Source organism: Prionailurus bengalensis, chromosome B4 (genome assembly GCF_016509475.1).
Source record: "Prionailurus bengalensis isolate Pbe53 chromosome B4, Fcat_Pben_1.1_paternal_pri, whole genome shotgun sequence".
NCBI lineage: Eukaryota > Metazoa > Chordata > Mammalia > Carnivora > Felidae > Prionailurus > Prionailurus bengalensis.
In genome coordinates, this window is record NC_057358.1 from 142,012,226 (window position 1) to 142,033,419 (window position 21,194).

General features: G+C 53.1%; 1 protein-coding gene across 1 annotated transcript; it reads left to right on the forward strand.

Moving 5' to 3' along the window:
* Positions 1–7,763: 7,763 nt before the first annotated feature.
* Positions 7,764–17,347, forward strand: MAPK8IP2 (mitogen-activated protein kinase 8 interacting protein 2). Its single transcript, XM_043563115.1, has 12 exons — positions 7,764–8,047; positions 9,019–9,124; positions 10,419–10,700; positions 10,862–10,955; positions 11,061–12,314; positions 12,576–12,651; positions 12,780–12,952; positions 13,070–13,179; positions 13,827–13,931; positions 14,076–14,146; positions 16,073–16,171; positions 16,597–17,347. Exons 1-12 carry the CDS (start codon positions 7,983–7,985, stop codon positions 16,667–16,669), a joined length of 2,508 nt encoding a protein of 835 aa, XP_043419050.1. The 5' UTR covers positions 7,764–7,982; the 3' UTR covers positions 16,670–17,347.
* The last annotated feature ends 3,847 nt before the right edge of the window (positions 17,348–21,194 follow it).

Genomic DNA, 21,194 nt, shown 5'->3' on the forward strand with positions numbered 1-21,194 from the left:
TTAGTTAAAATAAAGTCACACTGGATTAGGGTGGGTCCTAATCCGATTACTGGTATCCTTATAATAAGAGAGAAATTTGGGCACCTGGGTGGTTCAAGTCATTAGGTATCTGACTTTGGCTCAGGTCATGATCTCACAGTTTGTGAGCTCGTGCCCTGCTTCAGGTGAGTTCGGGCTGCACTTCTGGTGAGCCCCGTTTCTCTCTCTCTTTCTCTCCCTCTGTTTCTCTGTCCATGCTCACTTGTGTCCCCCCCTCAATCAACAATTTTTTTTTAATAGAGACTAATTTTAAAAATAAGGATATTTGGACACAGACACAAAAACCTAGGAGAGAAGCTCATGGGACAATGTAGGCAGAGACTGGAGGGATGCATTTATGAACCAAGGAGCTGGAAACCACCAGAAGCTGGGAAGAGGCAAGGGAGAACCCTCTCCTAGAGCCTTTGGAGAGAGTCTCGCCCTGCTGACATGTTGACTTGGGGCTTCTAGCCTCCAGAAATACGAGAGAACAAATTTTTGTTGTTGAAGCCACCAACTTTGTGGTACTTTTTAATGGCAGCCCTAGAAAATGAATATGTACCCTTTGAAACGCAGAAGACAGAGACAAATCAGAGTCTGTTAAGGAGGAGAATTTAATAAGAAACCAATCCTCTGCAAACCTTGGACTTCAAAGAGTTAAACCCTCAGTATTAGGGTGAATTAGAGAAATATTCTGTCCTTCGGGGAGTGCAAAGAAAATTATTTCAAATTTGGGGTGAAGTGAAGTGTGTGTGTGTGTGTGTGTGTGTGTGTGTGTGTGTGTGTGTGCAAGAGAGAGACAGAGATGCTGAAAACTTAGAAGAGGAAGCTGGCCCTCATGTAGGTTGGCAGTTCAAGTTCATATGGTCAGGGTGCTCCAAGAACCCTTCGATGGGACATTGAATATAGAGTGACCTCAGGTTGCTAATGCTTATAGGTGCCTGGTAGACAAAATACAAACTCTCCCTGGTGGTTTCTACCTCCTCCTAGGCCACAGAGTTTCCCACAAATGCAATCCCAAGGCTAATGGGCATCCCTAAGTTAAAAAAAAAAAAAGGTGATGAATGATTATGAGGGATCATGAGAACAAACCAGCAGTAACCACAGACAGTACGCTTCAGGTAATGGAATTATCAAATGTGTTACAAAAGGCCTATGTTCAATATCATTTAAGTAATAAATGGTAAGGCTGAAAATATGTGTGGAAACTGAGAAACTAAGAAGAATAATCAAACTTTCTGAAAAGAAGTTCCAGACGGAAGTTCTAAAATGAAAGTTTTAATTTAGTTTATGTTTCACTTGAATTTTAATTTCAAATAAATGTAAAACTCAGTGCGCAGCTTGAATAACAGCAAATAATAAACAACTGAAGAGTGAATGCATGAACTAAGAGATAAATGAGAATCAATTATCCTGGATATTGCCTGGAAGATGTACAGGCATTAAGAGCCACAGAGGCTAGAATGAGAAGGTCCACGGGGTCTGAGTGGGGCCCCCGGTGAGAAAGAGGAAATGGGGGAGGCGATATATCAAGGACACATTGGCTGTGAAATTTCTAAACTGAGGAAACTATATGGAGAAATCCATATGGTTAAGAGGCTCAGGGGGAGCCTGGGTGGCTCAGTTGGTTAAGCGTCCGACTGTTGATCTTGGCTCAGGTCATGATCTCACGGTTGATGAGTTCGAGCCCCATGTTGGGCTCTGAGCTGACAGCCTGGAGCCTGCTTAGGATTCTCTGTCTCCCTCTCTCTGCCCCTCCCCCTCTAACTCTCTCTGCTTCTCTCTCTCTCTCTCTCAAAAATAAATAAACATTAAAAAAAGGTTAGTAAACCTCAGGCCAAAAAAAACAGAAAAACAAATGGACACCTAGATCCACTCTATTGAAACTTCAGAAACCCAAAGACAAAGGAGAAAGTCCTAAATGAAGCTGGAGAGGAAAGAGAAATGGTCTTCAAGAGAATGGGGGACTGAGAAATGACTTCTTGCAGCAACAAGGCAATTCAGAAGACAGCAGAATGATACCTTTGAGATGTTGGTGGCAACAAATTACCTGACCTAGATTTCTGTATCCAGTAAAATGATTTTTGGGGAGTTAGGGCAAAATAAAGAATTTCCTAGACAAATGGAGAGTTTACTGCACAGAGCTCCCAATTAAAAAAAATGCTAAATATTGTATGTCAGGCAAAAGGAAAGGGTATCACAGGAAGGTCTGAGGTGCAAGTAAGGAAGAATACATAAAGAGGTAAACATTTGGGTAAATCTAAGTAAACATTGATTCTTTAAAGCAAAAATAACAATTCCAGGGCACGTGGGTGGCTCAGTCAGTTAAGCATCTGACTTCGGCTCAGGTCATGACCTCACAGCTGGTGGGTTTGAGACCCGCATCAGGCTCTGTGCTGACAGCTCAGAGCCTGGAGTCTGCTTCAGATCCTGTGTCTCCCTCTCTCTCTGCCTCTCCCCTGCGTGTGCTCTGTCTCTGTCTCTGTCTTTCTCAAAAATAAATTAAACATTAAAAAAACTTTTTAGGGGTACCTGGGTGGCTCAGTCCATTAAGCATCCGACTTCGGCTCAGGTCATGATCTCATGGTCTGTGAGTTCCAGCCCCGCGTCAGGCTCTGTGCTGACAGTTCAGAGCCTGGAGCCTGCTTCAGATTCTGTGTCTCCCTCTCTATCTGCCCCTCCCCTGCTCATGCTCTTTCTCTGTCTCAAAAATAAGTAAAAACACTAAAAAGAAAAAAAAAACCTTTTTAAAGCAAAAATAACAATTCCTTGTGTGTCTCTAAAAGGAAAATTAAAATGTACAATGAAATTTAATTGGGACTGCAGTGAATCCAGTTAGAGTCTTCTAGGATCTTTATGCTGTTCAGGAAGAGGATAGAAACATCCATTAACTTTAGGCTTTGTTAAGAGTAAACTGGGTGTCATAAGTAAAAGGGTGCCTTAGATCAGATTCTTTCAAAAATAGGGGCTGGGACAAGGGTTCAGGGGCGAGTAGCTTATTTGGAGGTACAGGAAATGAAGGTGACAGGGTGGGAGGAGGAGGCAGGGAAGAGAAAAAGGGGCATCATGCCAGTGGCCTGGTCCTTGTTATCTAACCTGTAGTCTGTGCTGCAAGATTGATAAAGGCAATTTTTGTCAACCAAATAAGGTAATTATGCTGGAATTTCTAGGGTAACAAGTTTGTGAGTGGAAGAGGCCTTGTACATCTCCACTCTGGGCCTCCCACAACCTTTCAGGACCTCTCCCTGGTCAGGCTGACCACTGTCTAGTTTGTCTTTGGGAAGGACAGGGGAAACTTGAGAAGCCATTCTCACCAAATATTCCCCAGCCTGATATTTCCTGGAGTGCTTTGCTGGGGTAGTCCCTTTGCACTCATCACAACAAATGGGAAGGTCTCTGAGATTCATGTTGTCAAGGCTCCAGTATAGTCCCATGTGGGACAATGATACTGCTCAAGTGTGAAGACTCATGTGAAAACGTACAGTCCTCTTCTGTATTCAATTTTTATGTAACTGTCTTTGGGTGTCCTACTCTGTATGAAGAAATGTTTTAAGACATTGAGATTTCAGAGATTGTTGCTATTTCCTAAGAGTAACAATCCCTTAAAAAACTTCAACTCTGATTTATTGTCATGACCATTTTCCTTATTGGTAGAAATCTGTTTTCTGAAAGGCATAACTGTTTGTGAGATTCCTTTCTTAAACCATAAAGGATATTCTTTTACTGTCTTTTTCTTGAAGGCATAACAATATCTGTAAACCCCATGACTTTGGATTCCTTGTTTATTCCTAGATTTTGCTTGTTTGCTGATGGAAATGATCCAGAAGAGAAGGAGACATTGATGATGCAAGAGAGAAGAGCTTGAATGGCAATGAGAACAATGAGAGGGTCACCATACTGGAGATCTGTGGCTTTAGAACATGGCCCCCAATTCCTTGACACTCCTCCTACTGCCTACTGAGAGGTGGGTCTATGACCTCTCTCTTGAATCTGGAGGGTCTTGGGACTACTTTGACCAATAGGTATGAAAGTCATATAGCAGAAGTGATGCCATATGACTTTCAAAGCTATATCATAAAAGGCCATGCAGCTTCTGCCTGGCCCTCCTAGGATACTCACTCTGGAGGAAGCCAGCCATCTCGTAAAAAGTCCAGTTACCCTGAGACTATACCATGCCAGAGAGGCCAGGTGTAGGTGCTGGTTGACAGCCCCAGCTGAGCTCTCAGTCAACAGTCAATATCAACTGCCAGCCTTGTGAGTGAGCCATCTTGGACATCCAGGCCAGCTGATCTCTGACAGTAACCACACCACACCAAAAGCCCCAGACAAGGACTTTTAAATCCCAAATTTATGACTGCAAAACTGTAAGCAGAATAAAATGCTTTTAAAAAAATCAACTTAGTGATAATTTTCTACACAGCAATAGTAATTGGAACAGGCTTCTTATTGGGTCAAAGAATTTTGGGTGTCATTGTGATAATAGTAAGAAAGCAAGAAAAGTAGGAGGCGTTGGTCAGAGAACTGGATGCCTAAAATCAAAATTCAGGAGGTGGTGGGGCACCTGGTGGCTCAGTCGGTTAAGCGTCTGACTTCGGCTCAGGTCATGATCTCGCAGTCTGTGGGTTCGGGCCCCACGCTGGGCTCTGTGCTGACAGCTCAGAGCCTGCAGCCTGCAGCCTGCTTTGGATTCTGTGTCTCCCTCTCTCTCTGCCCCTCCCCCACTCACACTCTGTCTCTCTCTCTCTCTCAAAAATAAATAAACATTAAAAAAAATTCAGGAGGTGGTGAAGTTATTGGTTATGACAGCATTCCCCATAAAGTGTGGCTCTTAAGCTTTTCATCCTTTTTATAGATTTCTGTTCATAGTTTCAGCCATTGGCATTTTTGCTTTTTTTGTGTGTGGGACTTCTATGGTATATGAACAGAATAAAAGCAGATTAGTTCGCACTTATTTTCTAATCTATGAGAAAATTGTCAGGAAACGTCCTCTGATTTTTTAGAATTGATCTGTGCTGAGGATTGCTGAAACTGTGTTGCTATTTCAATTTTCCCACATAAGTCCAGTCAATTTGGTGTTTTGTAGTAACTGTCCATACCATTAGCGGACCATAGAGCAAACCGAATTATTAAAGTGGTGGAGTTGTTTAAGGGAAGGAAAAGGAGTCTGGAAGACACTGACAATGGGTGGTTAGGAAGGCAAGAGGAAAACCAATAGTGCATGGGACCCACAGGCTGAGGGAAGAAAGAACTTCAAAGAGCGATTGATCAGCTCTCTCTCTGGATCTGTTATTTCATCCATACAAGGATGCTATGAGGATCACATGAGGTGACGTGTAGATTTGAAGAAATGTAGGAGATGTAAGGAGCATAAACCCCTTCAGGAGACTTTGCCTTTTCATATCAATGTATCTCTGAGATGGAAAGAGCAGAGTCCTGAGGGTTTGGGAGGAAACGGGTCCCAGGGTGAGGAGCAGGGAGAGAAGGAATATTGAATGATCATGATTGGGATCTGGGTCCATGCCTAGAGCTTTACATGTGTTATCTCACGTGATCCTCATAGCATCAGTGTATAGATGAAGAAACTGGGGTCTGTAGGATTGAGTAACTTTCCCATGTTCAGAGAATTGATGGCAAGATAAAGATTAGTACCACAATCTCTCAGACTCTAAGGCTGGTGACCTTCCATTTGTGCTCTGGGGGCAAATGGAAGACTTCACAGGTAAAATTAGGAGTGGGAGCCCCAACTTCATGACCTTTATACTCCTGGAATCCGCAGGTGTATCATCTGATAAGAGGGAGGGAAGTAAGTGGAGAGGCTTGAAGAGGATTGTAGGAGTGATAATTTGAGATGGAATTTAGACATATAAGGATTCAAAGTTGGTGCAATTCCAGGCAGAAGTAAATCCTGAGGCTCTTTATGGGAGAGGTTGCTAGAGTTGAAAGAGTTGAAGACTGTTGACTGATCAGAAGTCAAGGAACTGTCTTACCATGGTGTTGTTGGATGGACCATTTATGTGGATGTCTAGTTTCACGACAAGACAGGATTGAAAGGAAGTCTGGGAAGTTGGGGTAAAAACTCTGTGAATTCTAGGGAGTGATCTGGAGTTTTGTGGGGGAAAGTCATGGAGTTGTTAATATGTCCAGACTCCTTGAACCTCAGAAATGAGGAATGTTCTTAGTGCTCCTAAAATTGAAAAGACAGCATGGAGACAAGGACTTAATGTCCCATTTATGGACTGGTGAAGTCCATAAGCCCTCTCATTCATTCATTTGCTCACTCACACATTTCCTGAGCATGTGCTGTGTTCCAGGCACTGGAGGTTCAAAGAAGAACCTCTTTGGAGGTTCAAAGAGAGATAAGATAGTGTCTCTGCTCTCCTGTAGTTCTCATTCATTAGGGAGGATGACATAAACTATTAAGTACCATTCTTAGAAAAATACCATAATTGAGACGAAATGTAAATGGTGATTAGGCACAAAAGCAGGCACAGTCTGCCCTTGGCCATAGGTCTTTCCCAAAGAATGATGTTGCCCTTCCCAACTTGCAAGAGCTCCTTCTGCCTTGTGGTTTCCAGGCATTAATCATTCAAGAGCCACATCCTTCCCACAGAAATAATTTAGACAAAGAAATGTCAGCGCACATAATTTCCATCAAGGGGGGAAAAGGATACTTTCATGGCACTCTTGTTGAAACTCCAGCTTCCTTCTTTAGCCAAGTCTTCTCCACAATGTCTCCCTAAACTGCCCCTCCAACCTGTCTGTGTCAACTGTACTCATAACACTGATCTGCCCTCCCCCTGCCCCAATACCTGCTGACCCTGACCTAATCTAACTCTTTGAGCTCCATTTCAACCATCGCTCTCCCCACACAGCTCCGTAACAAGCCAGAACACGTCAGTATCCTGAACAATGCCAATCACATAGTTGGTGCTCAAGAAATAGTTTTTCTAGTTGAATGAACATAGCCTCAGGGTTATCACCCAATTCCCAGCAGTACCTCGGTCCAGTCTGCGTAGTCTGTACTGTGTCCTGAAAGTTCCGTGTTAGTCTCAATCAAGCATCCTGTGTGATTAACTTCGAATCCAGCCAGCTCAGCATCCCTGGTCAGATGTCTCTGTCCAGCACCGATCAGCAAGATTTGGGAGAGCAGCTCCTTCAGCTGTGATCAGCTCCCGTCAGGGAAATAGCTCCTCCAGCCCAGTCAGCACGTTTTAGGGAGAAATCTCCGGCGGCCCAATCAGCACCCTTTGTGGGACAGCTCCAACCAGCCCTGATCAGCACCCAGAGGCGGACAGCTCCCTCAGCCCCTTAGGACCCGCAGCCAGCCCAGCCTCGGTCTCCATCCCCTCAGACCCAGGCTTGGGACCCCAACTCTTCTGATTCCTCGGGACGTCAGCTCAGCTCCGGGGCGGCACCCGCCCCTCCACGAGCCCCCACAGTCCAATCCCACGGTTAACCAGAGGTCTGTGGACCCAGACAGCTGCCTTCCTCCACTTTCCCACCGTAGGGTTCTCATTTAAGGGTCTCACTCTGTCTCTCCCCACCCGCAGACCCTCCTGTACATATACCTAACCCTCATCCCCGCCAATCCGCTTCTCACCTGCTCCCCCCACCCCGAGAAAAACCCCAAACCCGATCGCTCCCGAACCAGAGCCTCTCAGTCAAACCATCTTCTCTCCTCCAACCAGCTTCCCCGCCGTCCCCCTCCCTCCCTCCTCTGTCCCCTCCCTCCTCTCCCGGATCCTCCCTCCCCTCCTCCCCTCCCCCTGCGGCGCTGCCGCTCGCCTGCCGCGGTGTCCTGGCAGGGTGTCGAGGTGTGTCGGCGGGCGGGGTGTCGCAGGGCGTGTCACGAGGTGACTCGGGGAGGGCTGAGGACCGAGGGAGGGAGCGACGAAGGGCGTGCGGGGCCGTCGCTCCGCGCACCCCTCCCCCCGCCGCAGTCGGCAGGCCTTTCCCCGGAGAAGATGGCGGATCGGGCGGAGATGTTTTCTCTTTCCACCTTTCACTCGCTGTCGCCGCCAGGCTGCAGGTACGCACTCTGGCGCCCCGGGCCTCGGCAGGCCCTTATCTTCCTGCAGCCCCCGCCCCGACCCATCCCCAGCCTCCTCCGACCCGGGCCTGCCACCCCACCCCCATCGCCTTTGGGGACCCAAGCCCCAGTCCCCTGTCTGGTCCTAAGGCCTCTGACTCCTGTACATCATCCTCCTTCCCTTCAGGGTCTATTTTTGTCCTCCCCTCCTCCCCCTTCTCCAAGGCCTAATGCCCCTACCCCCATATCCCGCTAGGACCCTGTGCCGCACCCAGCTGGGGCAGCTGACCCCTCAAGGGTGGAGGACCTGGGTTGAGCCTTTGAGGGGCAGCCTGTCTGGGCAGGATGCTGAGCCGCCCTCTGTGCTTGGCAGTGTCCTTTTGGCCTTGCTGGGCCTCTCTTTGCTGAAGGCCTGTCTTGGCCTGTAAAGCTCCGGGAGGGAGAGAGTTGAAATCAAGCCTGCAGCCCTGGGGGAAGGGACTGAGGTGGGGAGAAGGTTGGACCTTTGGGTGTAGACCTGCCTTAGGCAGAATGGGAGACAAAGTGGCTAGACTCTGCTCTCAGAGCAGGCCCACCTGAACGCACCCCCCCCCTTCTGCTGCTGCAGCTTCAGCTCCCCCTTCCCCCCCTTCCCCCACTCTGCTCAGACTGACTCCCCTGGGGCTGAAGCTGTGACCCAGAGGGGCCTGTAGCCTGGAGGAGAGAGGAGGAGGGGGTGGGGAGGATTGGGGGGACAGATGGCTCTTCTGGACTGGTCATGGCTCAGATTGTGGAGGATCCACTGAAGAGCAGAGCTTGGGGTTCAAGGTGATGGCAGGATGTGGATCTGAGAATTGGGGTTTCTGGAGACCATGGGGCCTAGCAGCTGGGGGTTCCTCCTTAGGACCAGCCTCCAGACAGGGAGGGAGTCCAGGGGTGGTGGCTCCCTCAGGAGCCCTGTCCTTGCTCTCTGACCCTGGTCCCCTCCCCAGGCCCCCCCAGGACATAAGCCTGGAAGAATTTGACGATGAGGACCTGTCTGAGATCACCGATGACTGTGGCCTGGGCCTCAGCTATGACTCGGACCACTGCGAGAAGGTGGGAAATGGGCTGGGGTCATGGAACCCTGTTAAGGGAGAACTTCACTTCGGATCTGTTTAATGCTCACTTGGAGTTTTAGGGTGGGTCTGCGCTCAGCCTTGAAATAGAAATCCTTTGACTCCCCCCTCCCTTTTGGCCTCCTGGTCCAGGGTCTTCCTTGATATCAAACCTCTCTTTTCTCAGACTCTATGCCCTCCACAGAGGGCTGTCCCTAGCATTCCTCCCCTGGCCCTGTCCCTGGGCTAGCCTGGGGGAGGGGAGGTGTGCCTATGGTTTGGGTGCCTTCTGTCTTCAGACTACTTTCTAGGAAGATCTAACCCCTTCCAGCTGCCATCTCCTTCCTAACCCTATCCCCATCTCTCAAGCTTCCATCTATCTGCCCTACGTCTCCACCCCAATCTTTTCTCCTCCCCATCTCCTCCTTCTTCTCTTCTCCCTCCCTTTCTCCACGTTTTTGTTTTTACTCACTCTAGAACATTTCTGAGGAACTGCCATGTGGCAAGTGCTGGGGGCTTCCAGGTGTGTGGAAGGAGAATGGGACCAGTGTGGCCCTTGCCCTTGGGAGCTTCTAACTCAGTAGGGGAGAAAGTCATAAGAGGCAATGGCTGGCTGCCTGAGTATCAAGGACTGGGCTCCTAGGTGCACTGAGGGGGAAGGGAACTCAACAGAGACTGAAGCCATTAGGGAGATTTTCTGGTGGAAATGGCACACAACCTTGCCCTTAGGGACGACTAGCTGGGGTTGGGCAGGTGAGGGAAGTAGGGAGTGGAGGAAAGTGATTAACTGTGTCAAAGGCCCTGAGGTGGGTGCAAGCTTGGTTTATCCTGGGCTGTCTTCATGCATTCCGCTTAGCATCCACAGGCTAAGTCTTGTTTTCGGTGTAGGGTACACAATATGGACATGGCCCTGCTCTGGTGAGGCTTGCAGCTTGCTGGGGGTGTAGAGTAATTGTGAGTTGTGTCAAAGTGCTATGAAGGCAGGAGTGCTGGTGTCAAATGTGACGAGGTTTGGGAGCAACATGAGGATGGCAGGTGGGTTGCAGCCGCTCTGAGAATTTCTGTCCCTTAAGCTTAAGAGTCTGGGCTCTTAGCAAGAACTGAAGGGATCCTTTTGTATCTTATGCAGGTTGAAAAACAAACAAATAAACAACTGATCAGTTGATGGGGAGCAGAGTGAACTGGAGTCTTCTCTCCCTTAACTTTCAGTTTTCTGCTTTCCCCTTTCCTGGCACCTGGAACCCCCAGTCACTATTGAGCTCTGGCCCAGCTCTGCCTGTCCCTCCTTCTTGCAGGACAGTCTCTCCCTGGGACGTTCGGAGCAGCCGCACCCCATCTGCTCCTTCCAGGATGACTTCCAGGAGTTTGAGATGATCGATGACAATGAAGAGGAGGAGGAGGAAGAAGAGGAGGAGGAGGAGGAAGAAGAGGAGGAAGGAGAAGGGGAGGGCAAGGAGGGAGGAAGCCCTGGCTTAGAGGCCCCTGCCCCAGAGGAGGCCCTGATCCCCTCCCCCTCCATGGAGGAGCCCCACAAGAATCGGCCCACCACGCTCCACCTGACTACACTGGGAGCCCAGGTGAGCATCCAGACCCACCTACAGCACCCTGGAACTAAACCTGGGTTTCCACCATCTGGAACTCTGCTCCCCATGACAGCCTGTCCTACCCCTGAGAGCTGGAGACCCTCCTCGGCACCACTGTCTTACTGCTGTTCCCTCCCAACCCCCCCCCCCCCCAGGACTCCCTGAACAACAATGGAGGCTTTGCCCCAGCGCCTCCAGCTTCCTGGCAGGAAACAGTCCTGTGCTCACCTCCCCAGGAGCCCCTCAGAGGTTAGCGGGGTGGCGGTGCTGGTGGTGGGGTCACAGGAGGTGAGGGAGGGAGGAAGGGAGGAAGGGAACCGGGTGGGCTTGCTGACATATACCCCTGCTTGGCAGAGTCACCCGCCCCCCTCCAGCCCACAGACGCGAGCCCCTGCAGGGCACAGTCGCCTGTGCGCCCAGGCTGCGACTGCGAAGGGAACCGGCCGGCGGTCCCCCCCGCGCCCTGTGGGGCCTCGCCCTCGTCAGATCCTGGCATCGAGGCCGACCTGGGCAGCCGCTCCAGCGGAGGCCGCGGAGGCCGGCGCAGCAGCCAGGAGCTGTCGTCGCCAGGCTCCGACTCGGAGGACGCTGGGGCCGCACGCCTGGGGCGCATGATTTCCTCCATCTCCGAGATGGAGCTGGAGCTGAGCAGCGACGGCGGCAGTAGCAGCAGCGGCCGCTCCTCGCACCTCACCAACTCCATCGAGGAGGCCTCGTCGCCTGCCTCCGAGCCCGAGCCTGAGCCCGAGGCCCCGTGCGAGCCCCCGCGCCGCCCCGCCTTCCTGCCGGTGGGCCACGACGACACCAACAGCGAGTACGAGTCAGGGTCCGAGTCCGAGCCAGACCTCAGCGAGGACGCCGACTCGCCCTGGCTGCTCAGCAACCTCGTGAGCCGCATGATCTCCGAGGGCTCCTCGCCCATCCGCTGCCCTGGCCAGTGTCTGTCCCCCGCATCGCGTCCCTCGGGGGAGCCCGTGTCGCCGGCTGGCGGGGCCACACAGGCCCCTGAGGCGGCTGCGGGGCCGGGCGGCGTGGAGCTGGTGGACATAGAGACGCTGTGCGGGCCGCCGCCGCCCGTGCCCTCGGCACCCCGGCCTGGCCCTGCGCAGCCCGGGCCCTGCCTCTTCCTCAGCAACCCCACACGCGACACGATCACGCCGCTGTGGGCCGCTCCGGGCCGCGGCGCCCGTCCCGGCCGCGCCTGCTCCGCCGCCTGCTCCGAGGAGGAGGACGACGAGGAGGAAGAGGAAGAGGATGACACTGAAGACAAGGCGGGGCCCCCTGGGGGCCGGAGCGCGGGCCCCGCCGCGCCGCTGGACGCCTCGCTGGTGTATGATGCGGTCAAGTACACGCTGGTGGTGGACGAGCACACGCAGCTAGAGCTGGTGAGCCTTCGGCGCTGCGCTGGCCTCGGGGAGGACAGCGAGGAGGACAGCGGCGGGGAGGCCAGCGAGGAGGACAGCGGCGGGGAGGCCAGCGAGGAAGAGACAGCAGCTGCACTTCTGAGTGGCGGTCAGGGCCCGGGGGACGCCTCCCCAGACAGCCCTGACCTCACCTTCTCCAAGAAGTTCCTCAATGTCTTTGTCAACAGCACATCTCGTTCTTCCAGTGAGTGGGAAGTGGGGGAAGGGGGACGGTCCCGGGGAGCAGGCAGGTCCCCAGAGTGCGCCCAGGGCAGCCTGAGGTCCCTCACAGGGCGGGGACGCCTGCGGGGATCGATGCTCCTCCTCGCCCCGATGGGCCGGTTCCCTTTCCCTCCCTGACTCAGGACGACCTACAGCAGACTGTTGGGGGGAGGAAGTTGGCCAGGCCTTCAAGTACTTTCCTTTCCCACCTCTGAGTCTGTCTTTCCCTGTCTCTGTCACTCAGGCACCGAGTCCTTTGGCCTTTTTTCCTGCTTGGTCAACGGGGAGGAGCGAGAGCAAACCCATCGGGCCGTCTTCAGGTACTGCCTCCTCAGGTGCCGGCAGTGATCCCCAACCTTGGTCTGCAGACACCGTTGGGCCCGGGGGGACGCATCCCAGCCAGTGCTGCCCCTCCTCCAGTGATCTCCCACCTCCGACCTCATCTCAGGTTCATCCCCCGCCATCCGGATGAACTGGAGCTGGATGTGGATGACCCGGTGCTGGTGGAGGCCGAGGAGGACGACTTCTGGTTCCGTGGCTTCAACATGCGCACAGGGGAGCGTGGGGTCTTCCCTGCCTTCTACGCCCACGCGGTGCCTGGCCCTGCCAAGGACCTGCTGGGTGAGGTCCCATCCCCGAGGTGTAGTTTGCTACCCAGCCGCCCTCCTCCCCTCCCCCCTAATCACTGGTCTGAGCTAGACCCCTTATGATACTCCCCTCCCCTCCCCACCCCTCCAGGGAGCAAGCGGAGTCCCTGCTGGGTGGAGCGCTTCGATGTGCAGTTCCTGGGCTCTGTAGAGGTGCCCTGTCACCAGGGCAATGGCATCCTGTGTGCGGCCATGCAGAAGGTCAGTCTGGAGGCAGGGGTCCACCTCAGTCCTGTAGGCTTGCACGGCCTCTGGAGGCCCCAGGCCTCTGACCACAGAGGGTTCAGGTGGGGCCTTGGGAGCCTCAGGGGGCAGGGATCCCAGCTCTGATTCAGAGGCCTGGTCAGAGGGCAGAGCTTGGCAGCTGCCTCCCAGCACCTTGGGGTCTCTTGGCGGGTTCAGTGGGACCTCTACTTTCCTGCAGTCCGTCTTCTTTTTGTCTGCAAATCAAGACCAACTCTCACTCCGTCATTTGCTCCCTCATTTGTTCTTAAGTCAACATTTAATGAGCACCTGCCCTCTACTGGTCCTGTGACTGAGTAGAAAAGCAGCCGAAGAGCAGGACGGCCCTGTGCCTGAGAACTTCCATCCAGCTCGTGGGGTGGGCAGTGAGGAGGCCGGGGGTGGTGGGAGCTGTGGTCCTGTCCGGAGGAACAGAAGGAAATGGCAGGCTTTGTGCAGAGAGGTGACCAGGTGGTCCTGAGCCTAATGAATGGCCAAGGCCCCTGGCTCACACGTTCGAGAGTCAGTGCCAAGAGCGTTCATCCATAATGCAAATGTTGCACCAAGGGGAGACGAAGACACCCTTGTAGGCCCTTGAGACCCTCTCTCCCTAACTTCTTCCCCAGATTGCTACTGCCCGGAAGCTGACGGTCCACCTGCGTCCTCCTGCCTCCTGTGACCTTGAGATTTCCCTTCGGGGGGTCAAGCTGAGTCTAAGCGGAGGACCTGAGGTGGGGGTGTAGGGGTCTGAGGCACAGGGGAGGCTGGGGACGGGCTAAGACAAGAGGGTCCGACGGAGGGAGGGTGGCAGGGGTGCCAGGAGTGGCTCCAGGCCCTCCGTCTAACTTGGCAGACACCTGCCGCCTCTGCTCTAGTTCCAGCATTGCAGCCACTTCTTCCAGATGAAGAACATCTCCTTCTGTGGCTGCCATCCCCGCAACAGCTGGTGAGAGCCTTCTCTTCCTCAGAGTCCCCATAAAACCCAAGGGCCGCCCCTCTATGAGTCCCGTCCTCCACAGTCCTGACTGCCCCGCCTGCAGCCACGTGGCTCTGTGAGTTGAGCCCTTACATGGCGCCCACTCTGCACTGGGCTCAGGAGACATGGATAAAACAAGCTCCCATCTGGTCCGGGTGGGGAAACAGACACATAGACAAGTAAGCACTAGAAGCATCTATCGGGGCCTGGCAGATGTCGCTATGGGGCTCCAGTGAGCAGACCTGTAGAGAGGTGGGTGAGTTCTCTTGGGACTCAGGTGGGGACTGGAAAGCATTCTGTGAGCCTTGGAAGACAAGTAAGTAATGGGGCAGGTCTTGGTAGGGAGCCAGTTGAGCCAAGGCTGTGGGTGGGGGGCACTAGGTGTCTTGGGGAACAGCTGGAATGAGGCTGGAGGGACACTAGGAGTCCCGTGCCCTTTGACTCTGTCAAAGAGCTTGTATTTCATCCCATTTGCAGTGGTGTCACTGAATGTGACTCAGTTGGGTTGACCAGCTGGCTTGTCAGGATGCAGAGCTGGATAGAATGTCAGGGCTCAGATCAAACAGCAGGGCGCTCGGGCACCACAGGACTGGTCTGCATGGAGGCCACACCTGCACGGGCGGCGGGCTGAGGGTGGCACTACCGGGAGGGAGACTGCATGCGCCGCAAGCTCAGGTCTAGACACCTAAACACGACCCAAGTGCAAGCCCGTGAGAGAAGGATGGTCAGACCAGTGGTTTAGGGTTCAAGCAGTGGAGGTGGTGGGTGGAGGGGAGGGGACACAGGAGCTGCTCTCCTGGCCCAGACCTTCCTAATACGTATTACTCCAGAACTCGGCGCAGTCCTTCATGGTAAGGAGGCGCTGAGGAAATAGCATCAGGCGAAGGGGTAGCTCATTTCCTTGTGAAGGAGGCAGCGGGTCTGGAATGTGCCGGATGAAACTGGAGTACGTGGCTTGTTAGGTCACAGATTGCCACAAGCACTCCTGCGCTGCCACAGACTGGCCGTGCGTCCTTGGGCAGGTTTCTGACTGCCTCGGCGCCTCATTTCCATCATCTAGAGACAGTAGAACAGGACACTGACCTCACGGAGCTGTCGTGAAGTTTATGTGAGGTGAGAACAGGAAGGGCTGAGGGTGGTGCCCAGGACTCGGTAGCCCCATCGAAGCGTCGGGTGACGATAAATGCGACTGAACGCGGCGTTTGAGATGCGGCTCTTCACCGACAGCACGAGCATGTTGTTTTGGCCGTGACACTGTCATGTGGATTCCCACGTGGCAGAACCACAGGAGCCCAATCCAGTGTGATGTGGGTTGGATGGGCCACAGTGGGGGAGACTCCAGACTCAGGCCGCGGGGCTCTGACAGGCTCTCCCTCTGGACAGTAACTTTCGTTAATGTCTTCGTGAAGAGAACAGGGCAGATTCAGGGAAGAGTTGGGGCGGTGACTGAAAGGTTGTGACAGAACCAGAGTGGGAGGTGTCTCTCCACGAAGAGGGTTTTGCAGGTTGAGGGCCAACGCCATGCCCCGAATCAGAGCTCAGAGAAGAGCTGCAAGAGTTTGCAGGACCAGAGATGGGACTGTGCAGGCTCACGTGACTCACATCTAGAGGGCAGGAAGGAGGCCCTGCTGTGTGCTCTGGGTGGGGAGCCACGGAGGCGGGGGCACCCCTGTCGTGGAGAAAGTAGCACAGGCCACTCACTCCTCTTAGGTGCCGAGCACTGTGCTTGCCCTAGAACCCAAAAAGTCACCTTGAAATCTTGAAGTCCTGTGACCCACACACTGTCCCCTCCCCTTACTCTCCTCCGGAGCCCTCTGTCCCCGACTCGTCTCCAGATCTTAAGGGGGGCCTGAGGTGTGTGTGCTCTCACGTTCTTCTGCACCAACTCCCCTTCAGCTATTTCGGCTTCATCACCAAACACCCTCTGCTGAGCCGTTTTGCCTGCCACGTCTTTGTGTCCCAGGAGTCCATGAGGCCCGTGGCCCAGAGTGTGGGGTGAGCTGGGGTGGGGAGGCTTGGCTGGGGGGCGTGTGGGACGCAGAACTGGTGCGTGAGTGCCCGGCGGGGGGTGGGGAGAGTAGGGCTGGGAAGACAGGCAGGGAGGTGAGGTTTGTGGGGAAGGCCTGGCACGGGGTGGGGGGTTTGTACAGGAGTGAGGGGAAGGCCAGATGAGGAGCGATAGAGCTGGAGAGTTGGAAGAAGTTGGTGGAAAGCAAGTTTGCAGACGTGGGGCAGGGGCCTAGGGGGAGGGTGTTGGGGGTGGAAGAGGCATGTTGCCCCACGGGCCTGGAGAGCTGAGGAATGGGGGCCAGGGGTGACATGGGCAGGCCCAGGTGGGTGAGGAGGGAGAACTTGGGGCGTGGGGGTGCGGGTGACTCAGGTGGCCCCGAGTGGCTGGTAGATGACGCTCTCTCCCCCAGCCGCGCCTTCCTGGAGTACTACCAGGAGCACCTGGAGTACGCCTGCCCCACAGAGGACATCTACCTGGAGTAGCCGCCACCGGTCTCCTGCTGCAGGTGCAGCTGGGGCTGGGCGTGTCTCAAGAAGCCACTGCGGCTTTGGCAAGAACTGGATTGGGGGCACGTGGGAACTGACGTCCAGGGGGTTTCCTCCGTGCTCCCCAGGGGCTTCGGGAGGGAGGAGTCCGCACCTCTCCACTTTCCCTCCGATCCGTTCTTTCTCTCTGTGTCGCCCTCATCTGCCCCTTGACCTCCTCCTATCTCCTTGTTTCTGTCTCTGCCCCTCTCTGTGCCTGCAAACTCTCACCCTCTGCTCTTTACTTGGGGTCAGAACTGGGAGGGTTGTAGAGGAAGGAGAGGCTCTAGGCGGCCAGTGGCACCAAGCTCCCAGGTGATTCCCTCCTGCCCCTCCCCTGTGATTTATAAAGGAATTTTAATTTTTATAGTGAATCTCAAGGGATTATCCCATCCTTGACCACAGGGACAAAGAGAGGGACCCCCATACTGCCCTCCGCGGAGCTCAGGGGGAAGCAGGGAGGGGTTCCCCAGAAGGGGCTTGGGGGAGATTAGGAGTAGCTCTGGATGCTTACCCCAAGCCCCCAGACGCTAGGAGGAGGGCGCCCGCCCTGGCCCTGGTCGCACCAGCGTCCGCTTCGCCGCTGCACACACTCCCCGCAGTCTAGCGCCTCAATAAACTCTCTGCTTGGTGTGACACTGGCTGTTTCTGGGGGACGGTGGCACAGATAAGGGACTGGGAGCTGCCCCTGGCAGTGGGGCCCGAGACTCCAGGTTGATGGAGCTGTGAGAAGTACTCTCCAAAATCATGCCGTGGACCTTCCTAGGGATTCTCCCCAAATGTGCTTGATTGGCCAAGGAGGAAGCTGGGCCCAGAGAAAGAGAGGGGGCACTGGTCACACCTGTGTGTTCCTCTGTCCACACCAGAGCTCCAGGATGGGGGTGGTCACATGGGGGAGCTGGTATAGCTCAGATCAGTGTGTGTGCGTGTGTGTGCGTGTGTGTGTGTGCGTGTGCGCGCATGCGCCCATGGGTGTATATGCACGCTTGTGAGTGTGTGAGAGGGAGAGCAGGGGGTCAGTCTGTCTCAATCTTAAAATTGGTGTTGAAAAAATTTTTCACAGAAATCCAGAAGAAGAAATGTGGCTATTTGTCACTAGGCCTCTAGCTGGTTGTAGATACTATCTGCCGGAGAATGGGTTTCCTGTCCCCGGTCCCCAGGTGAGCCCCAGATCTGGGGTGCTGAGGTCAGCGTGACAGGCAGGGCCTTCATGAGGGTGGGTCTGGGTCCTTCCCCCAGAGCCAGACCAGTGCAACCAACACTAGGAAGATTACAGGACAAGTGATGAAATGAGAGTGAGTGATGGGAGGGTTAGACAGATTCACTGCATATAAATTTAAAACTAGTGTCTATGAAAACCACATGCTGTGGGGATGCCCGGATGGCTCAGCTGGTTGAGCATCTGACTCGATTTTGGCTCAGGTCATGATCTCACGGTCATGAGTTTGAGCCCTGCATGGGGCTCTGTGCTGACGGTGCAGAGCCTGCTTGTCATTCTCTCTCTCCCCACTCGCGTGCTGTAAATAAATAAATAAGTAAATAAATAAACAGACTTAAAAAAATCACACGCCTCTACTCAAAATAAGAGTTAATAAATGGTCCAGACCTTTGGTATGTAGACAGCCCCACCAACAGAGCAGGGACTAGCTGCGCAGTGGACACGCAGCTTACAAACCAGGACACGGGAACGTTCCAGCTCTACTGTCGAGAGTCCAAGTAGAATGTCTGTGAGGAGACTTTCCCACTGAGTTGTGATAAGGCAGAGAGCCCTAGCTGTGTATGTTTGAAACTTGCACCCTAATGTACCTGGGCACGGAAGCATGACCCACAGATCCTCTGGCTGCATCACCAAAAGGACCCCCCCCAACCCACCTGCACTCTGCTCTTCCTTCACTCAGGTGGGAATTCTCCATGCCCTGCCCTCCTGTCCTCACTGCCGTTCTGTCTTCACTGTCCTCACTGCCCTCCTGCCCTCACTGCCCTCCTGTCCTCACTGCCCACCCGTGCTCACTGTCCTCATTCGTCTCAGGAAAGGCACCACATGCCCACCCACACCTCCACCTCAGTTCCTCCAAATCATCTCCCCATTTTTCTGTAGCATTAACCTTTCCCTCCAGCTTGGCCACGTTTGGGTGTCCTCTATCTGGAACGGCTCCCTCTTAGCAGGACCCTTCCCATACCTGCCCATCTTTCTTCCATCTCTTTGACCTCCTTTCCTGCACCTGCCCGTCTTTCTTCCCCTTTCCAGCTGCTCCTTGAATCTCAGGGTTTCCTCTAGTTCAGCTGTGCTGTAGACCCCATCCCTGGCTGCATCCTGGGTTCTCTCTCACTGGCTTCTTCCCTTGGACTCAATGCCTTCCCTGTACAGAGCTCCAACGTTCTGCCTCTGAGCAGACCACTTGGCTCAGTCGTGTGCTACACATTAACTCACCAATCCCGGCTGACACTGGAAGCCACTCCTTCACCTGGTCAGTGGGCTGGGGCTTTGCAGAGTACTGTCAATGCAATGACCCTAATGAGAGCACTGAGGTGCAGAGGGCCCAGACAGCTCAGGAGGGGCTGTGGACACTTAGAACTCACATGAGCATCTCCCCGCCTGCTCTCGGTTAACTGTGTTCTGGGTTTTACACTTTTTCTCGGGCACCTGAACTAGAGTTGCCCTAGAGACCCCATTGCAGCCGCCTTCACCTCCACCCCGTCACCCCTGAGTCTGCCCCTTCATCCCCCCACCTCTGCCCGGATCAAACCACCTTGATGTCCGCCTATATACCTCCGTGCATCAAAAGCCTCCTCCAGGCTTCCTGCCCCAACCCGCATCTGTGAACCCACTGGCACTTGTAACCCCATGCTTTTAAACAGAAACCTCAGCAGACACTATCCCTCCTAAGCTGCAGTGGCTCCCTATCAAAACTGCCCTGTTCCTGCCCCTCTTGAGGCCCCAGTCCCTCCACCCCATTTCTGCCCTTGGAACCTCTGAGCTTCCTGTGGTCAACTGTTGTCCTCTGTATGTTGCCGGGTGACCTGTCCTCCTGGGTGCTGGGGGACCCTGAGCCTTGGAGTTGGATTAGGGGTCTCTCCTGCTTGCTCCCCTGGCAGAGGCTGTGGAATGTGAGTCCAAGACAGCAGGGGCGTGGCTGATGCCCCCTGTCCTCTGGGGGCCCAGTGCACACATGCTGAAGTCCTTGGAGCCCTGTGTGCTAAGACTCTAATGCCATGGCTCTGACTTCTGGAAACCAGACTAAGGATAGCATTCTAAACGAAAAGCTTTGTATTCATTCTTGTTTAAATGTTGAAAGCATAAACATCTAAATTTTGACCAGCTAAATTAAGGTATACTTACCTAACTGAAATATCGGACAGGTATGAAAAAGCAATAACCCAGAAAACATTTGTTATGCTATGGTAGGAAAAAAGCGCGCAGAACCTGTGTTAGAAAAAAGAGTGAACGTGAAGAAGGGCGGTCTCACGGCTTGTCTTCCTTTCTTCCTGTATGAACTTGTCTTAATTGTTTCAAGTATTATATGTGCTTATTAGAGACTCCCAAGTGCAATAGAAGCATCTACAGAAAAACTAAAAATACAAAAGTAAAGGTATATTAATTAAACGCAAACAAGAAAGGTTATTGGACCACAATAAAAGTACGGATCTCTGGATGTTGATGAGGCTTCCATGAACTTGCCCCGCAGGCAAGGCCAAGAACAGCATTTCATCACATAGTGCTCATTATCATTTTTATAAACACTATTCAAAATAGAATTTGTCTATTTTTTAAAGTGTTATTTTTCCATTATAAAGAGCACACGGTCGGGGCGCCTGGGTGGCGCAGTCGGTTAAGCGTCCGACTTCAGCCAGGTCACGATCTCGCGGTCCGTGAGTTCGAGCCCCGCGTCGGGCTCTGGGCTGATGGCTCGGAGCCTGGAGCCTGTTTCCGATTCTGTGTCTCCCTCTCTCTCTGCCCCTCCCCCATTCATGCTCTGTCTCTCTCTGTCCCAAAAATAAATAAACGTTGAAAAAAAAAAAAAAGAGCACACGGTCATTATGGGAATTTTGGACACTGCAGAAAATAGAAGGAAGATAAAAAAATTCTCATATCAACTCAAAGACAACTATTGCTAATATTCTGGTGTACTTTTTCTAGTCTCCTTTCTCTCTCTCTCTCTATATATAGATTTATATATATAATTACTGAAGTACAACAAACATACATCCACCCTGGATTTTACATTCTGCATATAGAGAGCACAGTTATTTTGGGATGTCAATGAAAATATTTCAACAATAGATCATATAATAGGTGTGATGCAAAGCATTCAGCTCTAAGAGAAAACACCAGGGAGACCGATCTGATCAATCAGGGTACGAGGTGTGGAGGCTGGCTTGGCTACTAGAAGGCTACTTGGAACATAGCAGGCTCCTTCCCTTGGTCCTGGTCTTGGGTGCTTGGTCTTTGTCCTCATGACTGCCTGAAGGCTGCTGTGCCTCC